The 11,164-nt window shown below is 39.3% G+C and overlaps 1 protein-coding gene and 1 pseudogene across 3 annotated transcripts; both read left to right on the plus strand.

Moving 5' to 3' along the window:
• The first annotated feature begins 3,184 nt into the window (after positions 1–3,184).
• LOC121780015 lies at positions 3,185–4,791 on the plus strand (annotated as a pseudogene).
• A 1,277-nt stretch (positions 4,792–6,068) lies between these two features.
• On the plus strand, positions 6,069–9,034 carry LOC121792875 (somatic embryogenesis receptor kinase 1-like). 3 transcript variants are annotated; one of them, XM_042191001.1, is made up of 10 exons: positions 6,070–6,512; positions 6,597–6,729; positions 6,802–6,873; positions 6,978–7,121; positions 7,211–7,282; positions 7,347–7,418; positions 7,506–7,606; positions 7,783–8,127; positions 8,210–8,613; positions 8,866–9,034. In XM_042191001.1, exons 1-10 carry the CDS (start codon positions 6,434–6,436, stop codon positions 8,914–8,916), a joined length of 1,473 nt encoding a protein of 490 aa, XP_042046935.1. In that variant the 5' UTR covers positions 6,070–6,433; the 3' UTR covers positions 8,917–9,034. The 3 variants fall into 3 exon arrangements, with proteins under 3 accessions (XP_042046934.1, XP_042046933.1, XP_042046935.1); XM_042191000.1 differs by lacking the exon at positions 8,866–9,034 and having other exon boundaries at positions 6,069–6,512; positions 8,210–8,721; XM_042190999.1 differs by lacking the exon at positions 8,866–9,034 and having other exon boundaries at positions 6,069–6,729; positions 8,210–8,721.
• Positions 9,035–11,164: the final 2,130 nt, after the last annotated feature.

Consider the following 11,164-nt stretch of genomic DNA (forward strand, 5'->3'; position numbering starts at 1 on the left):
TACTAGCATTATATAACTTCAATGTTACAATTTTGCACAATATATACTAGCATTAGATAACTACAATGTTTGCATTTTTGCACAAGAATATATCTATTTTCTACACTTAGTGTATACAATGTCAAATTGAACCACTAACTTCTACAATTGACCGTACATACATGTGAAACACACAAATACGCAACAAAACAACACAAATAAGCAACACAATAACAAAAATCGACCATAAATTCTTCAATTTCATTATAAACCCTAACTTTGCTAAATTAGGGAAAAGCTCCACAAATTAAGCAATAATTAATTAATGTAGCCAAATGGAAGGACAATTACCGAAATATGTTTGGAGTTGGTTGAAATCTGTCGGAAAACGTCTCCAATCGCCGAAAATCGTCGAGAAAATCGCCTCTTCGCGCTGCTCCGCTGCTTCTGTCTGTGAATTGGGAGCTTTCTGCCCTCTTAAGCCCGATTTATAGACGTATAACTCTTATGCGTCATTCTTAAACGACGCATATCCCTTATGCGTCATTCATTAACGACGCATAACCTTTGTGCTTCATTTAAAGACGCATAACCTTTGTGCGTCATTCTTTAAAGACGCATAACCTTTGTGCGTCGTTCCCTAAAGACGCATAACTGTTGTGCGTTTCATTAATAACGACGCACAACTGTTATGCGTCACTCACTGAGCCGGAATATATCTAATGCTCTTCATTAAATTGGAATTCTATTAACACCCATTAACAAAAAAAAGAAATTTTCCGAGAGAAGCGCAGGCGCAGCGTTGCAATTGACAAAAAAACACAACGAAATGAAGATTGCCCAGCCATCGATTCTGCGGCGTTGCTATTCGCAATCTCTAATATTTATGAGTTTCTCAATATTTGAGTATTACAATTCTTAAATAGAAATACATATCAATTTTAATTTTTTTTAAAAAGCACACAATAAGTTTTTTAACTCCAAAGTAAAATTATTTTTTTTAGCTCGGTAATTTACACAATTAAATATTTTAGTGTGTTATTATGTATTGTTACAAAAGAATTATCCTTGACTTAAATTTATCAAATCTGCCCACTTTTCATACTACAAATCATTCATTCATACTAGAATTTTTAGTAGAAAAAAGTCAAACATCTTGACCTCGTAAATCTTAATTTCGTTTCTTGATATACTTTTGGTTTCCTATTAGTTTTCGATTAATAGGAATTTTCAATTAAAAAAACAACCAAAACTCTAATTCGTAAATTAATTTAACTTCTTGATATGCTTTTGGTTTTCTATTCGTTTTGGGTTAATCAGAATTTTAAGTTGGATAAACCAAAATTCAAATTCGTAAATCAGAATTTTCGGTTAACCGAAATTTTCACTTCTTCCACCCTAGTTACACCCAAGAATAGTCTCACAAATTTTCACTCCCACTAGACTTCGTCACTAAACTTGGATGAACATGTCTGAACTGCATCAGCCACTGTCAGAAAAATCCTATCTTCACCAATCAAATCTGCCACATCGGATGCATGTAATTTATCCATCACAGTTGGCCCAGGATTTGCAAGAACAAGCTGTCCAAAGATTTAAAAAATGTTCAAATTTTATGAAAATTACCCCTAAATTCAATTTCATGCCAATGGCTCTATTTTACCGAAACGTAGGATTGGAATTAAATTATAATTTCTTTCAATTAAATTCCATAAAGTTTTAATTACAATTCAACTCTAGTTACGTGTAAGAAATGTTCCCTTCAAAATTATACCTTATTTTTTGGAACATATTATGTGAATTGTGATCATGGCTTGGATAATTAATTTCCCTATTTTTTTGGTAAAAGAAGCAGGCTAGGTCTGAGTTGAAAATAAACTAACAACAATATGAAATGCTTAATCTATCAAGCTAAATATTAAGATCTGGTGGTGGTTGATCCAAAGCATGCACCCTCCGAGCAAAGCTGTAGGCATGTGTAATAAGAAGTCCGCCGCAAAATTCTCCTCACAATGCACATGGCGCACCACTACTGAGTCAAATTCTGAGATTAATTTACAAATCCTTCCCACTAGTTTTTCCGATTATTAACAAAGTAGGTTTTCCGAAAGGGGTTAAAGTATGTACTCCACAGTATTTAATAGGAAAGTAAAGGTGTATGGTCTTATTATATTATAAATTATCATATGTGACTCATGTGATCTTGATTTTCATCAACGTTATTTGTCCTTTATATATTCGTATAAAGAATTTGCATCGTATTAATTACCCTACCTACTTTATTGTGCGTTGCACTTCGGCTCATCACATCTGCATTTGTCTTTCTACTCATATATATAACTAGAAAATTTGAATTCTATACAATATTTAGAGTTGCATTTAATTATATTTCTATATAAATATTTCTTAAATCTTTAATTCATAAATCTTTCAATAGAATTATCCCACGTAACGATTTAAGTCATAATATATTACAGAAACAAATAAAAAGGTCACAATGTGAAGGGTAAAAGCATTACTTAAAGTATCCAAAGAATTGTGCCACGTAACAATTTAAGTCATAAAGAGAATACTTCTAAATAAACAAAAAGAAGGGCATAAAGTTAGGTGGAAAATTAAAGTTATCATTTGATTCGGGAGATATGATCATGATAAGAACTGATATGAATTAAATTAAATTAGTTGAACATGTAAAAGTGAAAAGGATAGTCGTGAGATAAATTTTAATCTTAATATATGCAAACGGGTTGAGATACATTTTTATATATAGAGCGATAAAATGTAAACAAACAAAAGAAAAGAATAAATATGAAAGCCAAACTGAACATAAGCTTCCTGAATTCTAACTATGTAACTCTGACTAAGATCGATGCAACAAAGCGAAATTAAAGCATTTTTAAGTATCATTGTTAATGTAGTTAGGATTGATTTAGCTTATTAGTATATCGTTACAGCACCATTTTTATATTATCACTGCTTTTATTGTATTATATTTATTTTAATCAAATGTAAATATAAGTATTTTCGGTGAATGAACTGTAAAATAAATAAAATATTAATCACTTAATTAATCTAATAAAACATTGATAAAAAAGTTAGCTAATTACTGCCTGATTATTTAATGGAATTGCATTACCAAATCATTTGAATCTGAGGTGCTGTGGGTTTTAGCTATAGATACAGTTTCTTGTATGTATATGTGGTGATGATGAAGAAGTTGATGGTGAGATGGAGTGTGGTTTGGTTGATCTTGGTGGTGCATATTTCTGCTAATATTGAAAGTTTGTATTCTTTCATCTTCTTATTTACCTAATATATTGTGTGTTTTGTTTTGGATTTTGCCTTCTATATCTTGTTTCTATTTCATGTTTGTCTGAACAGGTGATGTCTTGCATAGCCTTAGGACAAACTTACAAGATCCGAACAACGAGCTCAAACCCTGGGACTCGAGCCATGCCAACCCGTGCACTTGGTTTCACGTCATCTGCAACAACGATTTCATTGTGGAAAGACTCTGAGAATCTGTTCTTCCTACTACCCTTCGTCTCGTGCTTGTCCGAGCGTTGGTCTAATCTTGCTGCGTTCGACTCTGCCTTAAGTGATCTAGGGAATTTGGCTTTATCTGGTCAGTTAGTCCCACAGCTCGGCCTATTGAAGAATTTGAAGTAGCTGTAAGCCCCTTGTTTTGCGTTTGCTTCCGCTCGGTTTCGTATCTTATTTCCAATCAATGCATAATCTGGTGTGTTAGTGTAGAGATTCCTGATCATATTTTTACAGAGAGTTGTACAACAACAACATCAGCGGGACAGTTCCCGATGATCTCGGAAATCTGAGTAACTTGGAGAGCCTAGGCCTGTACATGAATAGTTTCACCGGTCCCATTCCTGAAACGTTGGGGAGACTTTCCAAACTACGGCGCCTGTAAGTCTAGTCGAGGCAAAAAAAATATTGCTTCTATTCTGAAATTTTAGTGTTAACGGGTAACACGATAATTTTAAGTATCTAAACTAAACTCATCCATGTGTGTCCGTTGTAGGACATAACCGCTTGATTGGCCGACTAGGAAGCACATCGCTCTCAGTTCCGCCCGAGGCTGGTCCTATTTGCATGATCACTGCGGCCCGAAGATCATTCATGGCGACATCAAGGCTGCAAACATATTTCTAGACGTGGATTTCGAGGTTCTTATCGGAGATTTTGGTTTGGCTACACTTATTGATTACGAGGAACCAAATGTGACAACTTCTGTTCGTGGCACCATCGGACATATCGCTCCAGAGTACCTATCCAACGGACAAAAATCCGAGAAAACCGATGTTTTCAGATGCGGGGTTATGCTTCTTGAGCTGATAACCGGTATTTTTAAGAGGTGAGTGGCTCATTTCTAATAAGGGACTTCTAAAAAAGAAGAAGCTCAAAATGCTGGTCGATCCTGATCTGCATCTGCATAGCAGTTACATCGAATAAGAAGTGGTGCAGTTGATCCAGGTCTCTCTCCTATGCACGCAAAGCTCCTCAATGGACCGGCCTAAGATGTCGGAAGTGGTGAAGATGCTTAAAGGCGGAGAGCTGCAACTAGCCGAGAAATGGGACGAATGTCTGAAGGCCGAGGCTCATAGGCAGTAGGTCAAACTCGGTCCTCACCCGACTTCTGATTGGATCGCCGACTCGACCGAATATTTACACGCGGTCGACTTGTCCGGTCCAAGCTAAGAGCCCTTCATAATTTTATTTTTTGTGAAATGGTTTGCATAGTATACTACTTTTGTAATGGACGCCCTAATTTAAATAAAAAAACTGAAAGATGGTGACAAGTTAATGGGTTGCATGAAAAAAATGTTTTTATTCATTAATTTTGCTTTTTAGGCTGATATCTCTCATACTCTCCGTCCCACGTTACTTGGGCCATTTGTTTTTCACAGTCATTTTTTAAAATAAAAAAATAGTTAAAGGGGAGAGATATTAATGTAAGAGAGATAATAATATAGACTCTTATATTTCTTACGTTACTATTTCTACTGTTTAACTATTTATTAGAGTATCATTTTCTTAAAACGAATGTAATAAGGAAGTCATTCAAGTAACATGAGCCCAAGTCTAAGTGAGACATTTATATTTTGCCACTAGAATTTAGGCAGTGGTGTGTGATGAATTAAATTGCACTCCTACATACTAAGAACTTCATGCATTTCTCACCACATTCAAATCTGGTGGTAAAGATGAATTGGGTTATAGTTTGTGTATTTTATGACTATTAGCCCTAATTAAAATAAATAAAATTTTAAGACTCTTATAGATTTCCTAATTTGTCTGGAACATAAACATAGTATCAGTATGTGATGGTTTGGAATAATCAATTTCCCTGTTTGGTTCAGAAATCTGGCATCTTTAATTTTGAATATGAGTTTATGAACAAAGTGGTTATGAAGAAAGGGGTGAAAAGTATGTACTTAATGTATAATTTATTAGGAAAAGTAAATGTGTATAGTGTTATATATAAATCATTATATGTGAATCGTGTGATCTTGTTTTTTCATCAACGTTGTATATTATAAATAATTTTGCACTGTATTACCCTACCCTATCTACTTGCTCTATTGTGCGTTGCCCCGTCACATTTTCATTTATCGTTCCACTAATTTAACTAAAATATTTCTTAAAGCTTTATTCATAAAGTATCAAAAGAGTTGTCCCACGTAACGATTTCAGTCATAAAATTTTCCAAAAATTAATAAAAAAAAAGAGTCACAAAGTGAAGGGGAAAAAAGCTTTATTATTAAAGTATCCAAAGAATTGTCCCACGATATAATTGAAGTCGTAAAGGAGAATACTTGAAAAACAAATAAAAAGAAGTTCACAAAGTGAATGGGAAAGAGCTGGAATTAATATGGAAGATAAAATGGTACTACCGGGCTCCATTAAAGTTAACGTTCAATTCGTCGGACAAGATAATATTTAAATCTGATTTGAAATAAGTTAAATTAGACTATATCCATGATTAAATTAGTTGAACATATTAAAGTGAAATGAATAATCGTTACATGCAATTTAATCTTGACATATATAACAAGAAAAGAGTAAATATGAAAACCAAACTGCACATAAGCTTCCTGAATTCTAGCTAACCTCTAATCAATTTTCCCTTTTTCCCACTGTTTTTCTTTTTCTCGTATCTTTTTATCCATATCTTTCCTGCTTCCTCCTTTTACTTTTTCATACGATTGGAGTATGCAATTGAAAATGATTTGCTTGTAATAAAGGAAGTTAAAATTGATGAAGGCAATGATATCATATGACACTAATATAACTCCAAATTTCCAATATGGAGAAGCTCTATCAAAAGTGTTGAAAAAGTATAAGACTAAAAAAAAATCAAAGCTTTGGACTGATTGAGGGATAATGGCTTCTGTGTTTCAGCTATAGATACAGTTTCTTGTATGTATATGTGGTGGTGATGATGAAGAAGTTGATGGAGAGATGGAGTGTGGTTTGGTTGTTCTTGTTGGTGGTGCATGTTTCTGCTAATATGGAAAGTCTGTTTTCTTTCTTCTTTATTTGGTGTTTTCTTTTGGGTTGTCTGTTATATCTTGTTTCTACTTCATGTTTTGTCTGCATAGGTGACGCCTTGCAAAGCCTTAAGACAAGCTTACAAGATCCGAACAACGAGCTCAGAACCTGGGACTCGACCCATGTCAACCCGTGCACTTGGTTCCACGTCACCTGCAACGATGACTCCATCGTGAACAGACTGTAAGAATCTGTTCCTACGTACTGCCCCTCGTCTCGTTGGTCTAATCTTGCTTCGTTCGCCTCTGCCTTCAGTGATCTAGGGAACTCTGCTTTGTCTGGTGAATTAGTCCCAGAGCTCGGCGTATTGAAGAATTTGAAGTACCTGTGAGCCTTGTTTTGTGTTTGCTTCGGCTCGTTTTCGTATCTTATTTCCAACCAATGCATAATCTTGTGTGTTAGGGTAAAGATTCTTGATCATATTTTTACAGGGCGTTGTACAACAACAACATCAGCGGGGCAGTTCCAGATGAACTCGGAGACCTAACTAATTTGGAGAGTCTGGACCTGTACATGAACAGTTTTACCGGTCCCATTCCTGAAACGTTGGGGCAGCTTTCCAAGCTGCGTTTCCTGTAAGTCTAGTCGAGGAAAAAGATTTCGGTTTCTATTAAAAACATCCTACGAATCTTACCGTTTGCTGATATGTTCGTTGTAAGGACAGCCGGCTAAACAAAAACAACTTCTCGGGCACCATCCCTATGTCATTGACCAACCTCTCGTCTCTGCAAGTGTTGTGAGTGTCCCCGAGTTCCTCTAAAAGACTTGTTTTCTGTTTTTATCATTGCGAGTTCATGCAGGGATTTATCAAACAACCAGCTTTCGGGTGTGGTTCCGGATAATGGCTCGTTTTCATTGTTCACGCCAATTAGGTATTCCGATCGCACATAGATGTGTGTTTGCAGTTTCGAAAATACCATATAAGTGAGAGTCAACATTTTACCTTTGTGCGTTTGCAGTTTCGAAAATAACTTGAACCTGTGTGGCCCAGTCATTGGACAGCCATGCCCGGGATCGCCTCCGTTTTCTCCGCCCCCTCCGATTATTCCGCCATCCCGAGGTATTCCTAGTTTAACAATGCATCTTTTTTACATATGCTTTAATACGAAATTAAAAAAAGTAGGAGAAAGTTAAAGAAAAAGTTAAAAACAAATCCGTGCGGGCTTGACCCAAAACGGACAATATCAAACTAATGTTGCAGTCGATGATCCTAACACTTATATGATTGCGTTGCAGCGGATGAGGATCCCGAAGTACATCTCGGACAGCTCAAGAGATTCTCTCTTCGAGAGCTGCAAGCCGCAACTGACAATTTCAGCAAGGAAAATCTTTTGGGGACAGGCGGCTTCGCAAAGGTGTATAAAGGAAGTCTTCTCGATGGCTCGCTCGTTGCTGTTAAAAGACTCAATGATGCGAGGACTTCCGGCGGAGAGCTCCAGTTTCAGTCGGAGGTCAAGATGATAAGTTTGGCAATGCACCGGAATCTTCTTAGACTTTATGGCTTTTGTATGAGTCCGACAGAACGATTGCTCGTTTATCCGTATATGGAAAATGGGAGCGTTGCATCATGTTTACGAACAGGTTCTTTCTACCTGGAATTTTTTGTCAATTGGTAATACTTCGATTTTAAGAACCTAAACTCATCCATGTTTGTCCGTTGCAGATTGTCAAGTTAATGAGCCACCGAGGCCGCCGCTCGATTGGCAGACTAGGAAGCACATCGCTCTCGGTTCCGCCCGAGGCCTGTCATATTTGCATGAAAACTGCGAGCAAAAGATCATTCATCGCGACGTCAAGGCTGCAAACATCTTGCTAGACATGGATTTAGAGGCTGTTGTCGGAGATTTTGGTATGGCTAAACTTATGAATTATAAGGATACCCACGTGATAACTTCTGTTTGTGGTACCATGGGACACATCGCTCCAGAGTATCTAGCCACCGGGAAATCATCTGAGAAAACTGATGTTTACGGATATGGAATTATGCTTCTTGAGCTGATAACCGGACAGAAAGCTTTCGATCTGGCTCGCTATGCCAAGGACGATGATGCTTTGTTGCTAGATTGGGTAAGTAATCTTTTTTTTTTCATTTACGAGTTACAATGGATACATAGAAATGTTGCATTTTCATAAGCAAAATGAAACGAATATATAGATGCTATATGAGATGCTGAATGACTTGACCCATCTTAATTTTCAAGCCATATAAGATACTTGACGTTCCGTTTTGAAATTTCATCTATCTGTTTTACGTTTACGCACTGCCAAACGAGAATTCTTGAATCTTTACAACCACTAAGTAACGAACTCATCATTCAGGTCAAGGGACTTCTAAAAGAGAAGAAGTTCAAAATGATAGTCGATCCCTGATGGGGTACGAACCAAACCCTAATGGCAAGCCCAATAACAGTGACGGCCTATCAGCCTAGAGCCCAAGAAAGAGTATCTGTTCGGCACCAAAGAGTTCGGCACGACCAAAGAGTTCGGACTCAGCCTATAGCTCGGTAAAGTTCGGCACGACCAAAGAGTTCGGACTCAGCCTACAGCTCGGTAAAAGCCGACCAGTCAAGCTCTCCTCTCAGATCGGCAAGAGCTGATCGGTAAAGTCCAGCAGTTCGGTCTCAACATTCGACCGAACTAGGAGTTAGTGGACTCATGAAAGACCTCCACGACCTCCACTATACCCACGATCTATTTAGTGGTATGAAGCAGTTATTGAGCAGTTATTGCTCACCCACGATCTTGTTAGTGGGGCTGCAAACCACGATCCTAGTTCGATGTATAAATAGAACTTAGATCAGATAGAAAAGGGTTAAGCTCTCTAGAGATAAAATACCATATAGCAAGTCTGTGTTGTAAGCTGTAATCCCAGATCAAGCAATACAATCTTGCCCTCCCTTCTTCCCGTGGACGTAGATTTACTTCAGTAAATCGAACCACGTAAATTCTTTGTGTCGTAATCTTCATTCTCTACCAGCATTTACTAACATCAGAAATTCGCGGATCCATCACTGGCGCCGTCTGTGGGAAGCAGAGAACAAAATTTGTGATAAAGCGAATTTTTGATCCATTTTTTCCACCCAAAAAATGCATACCAGATCGCAGAGTACCCGTATTCCTGCCCGTGAGAACCAGGAGGAAGCCAATCCATCCCACAGGTCTGGAAAACAGCCTAGGGATAAATCCACCACCAGTTCTCATGGCGAAGGAACAAGCCGCTCCAAAAATCGTCCCACTGAGTCTTCCCAGCAGCCCGATTTGAATGAGGCTGTCAAGCAGTTTTTGGAGGCGAAGCAGGAGGAATTCTTAACCTTCCTGCGAAAAAGCCAAAAGCAGCCGGAGACGAAAACGGCGGATTCTCCTTCTCCCTCCGCACAAGAAAGTCACTACCGCAGTAGTGTCGCATCTCCCAGGAGAAAGAATCCCCGTCCCCCACATATTCCAGTTCCTCCTCGGTACCGGAATCACAGGAGAACTCAATCTCCTCCATACCGACGAGATATCGGATTCGCCGTGTACGGAGCACTGAAGACTCCGTTCTCGGACGACATCACCCGAACTCCCCTACCACAGAACTACCGAACTCCGTCGATGACTTACGACGGGCTCGTGGACCCTCACGATTTCTTGGGGCGCTATCAATATAACATGGCGAACCAGGGTCTCAACGAGGTCCACATGTGCAAGCTGTTTCCCGAGCTGCTCATCGGGAACGCGAGAAGGTGGTTCGATAGCCTCCCCCAGGGCAGCATCAGATCTTACCGAGATCTAATGGATGCCTTCCACAGGAGGTTCTTTCAGAAAGCGGAAGCCCGAATCACCTCGGCTCAGCTGCTTTCCATTCGTCAAGGTCGCGACGAAAAAATCAGCGACTTTATGACAAGATTCCACAAGGAATGCCTGCAAGTAGACGATCTCAACGATCTGCTTGTCATCTAGGCATTCCAAAATGGAATCCTGCCCGGAGCTCTCTACAGGAAGCTCGTTGAGTGCGGTCCGCAGACAGCTCAGGAAATGTGGGACATTGCGGACCAGTACTCCCGGGCCGATGAGGCAGACCGTCGCAAACGGTCGTTAGACAGCTCATCGACCCGAGGAGACAGAAGGAAGCCCGATCATAGCGATCAGGGGCATCCTCGCCGGACTCCATTTGAAAGAATTCAAAGGGCTCCGGTGCAAGACAGATTGGGACCACGTCTCAATCCCGAGAAGCCGCCCGCTCAGTTCGTACCGCTGAACAAGCCGAGAGCGGAAATTTTCGAACTGCACTCTGACCTATTCGAAAAGCCAAAGCGGATGACGAAATCAGCCGCGCGCCGACCACAGGATAGCTACTGCTCCTACCATCAAGACCACGGTCACGATACTGAGGAGTGCAGAAACTTGGCTGCCGGTATCGATGTTCTTGTGAAGGCAGGGACATTGAAAAAATACCGAAGCAAGCAGCCAAAGAAGAATAAAAAGCAGAGTGGTGCGAACTGCGCTCCTCAGGATCCGAAAAGGCAGCCGGATCCCGAAGACGATGACGAGCCGCAATATGATGGAGTAATCCAGACTATTGACGCGCTCCCTGCCGGGAAGACCAAGTCGTCCCTAAAGTCAGAACGCAGAGGCTCCA

This window comes from Salvia splendens, chromosome 2 (assembly GCF_004379255.2).
Source record: "Salvia splendens isolate huo1 chromosome 2, SspV2, whole genome shotgun sequence".
Lineage (NCBI taxonomy): Eukaryota > Viridiplantae > Streptophyta > Magnoliopsida > Lamiales > Lamiaceae > Salvia > Salvia splendens.

What these genes read in the sequence shown, in the direction of transcription:
- LOC121792875 (XM_042190999.1), top strand. Translation starts at nt 6,434, where the DNA reads ATGATGAAGAAGTTGATGGAGAGATGGAGTGTGGTTTGGTTGTTCTTG. An exon ending in TTGAAGAATTTGAAGTACCT is followed by an intron (nt 6,874 to 6,977) that starts GTGAGCCTTGTT and finishes ATATTTTTACAG; the next exon opens with GGCGTTGTACAACAACAACA. An exon ending in TCATTGTTCACGCCAATTAG is followed by an intron (nt 7,419 to 7,505) that starts GTATTCCGATCG and finishes GTGCGTTTGCAG; the next exon opens with TTTCGAAAATAACTTGAACC.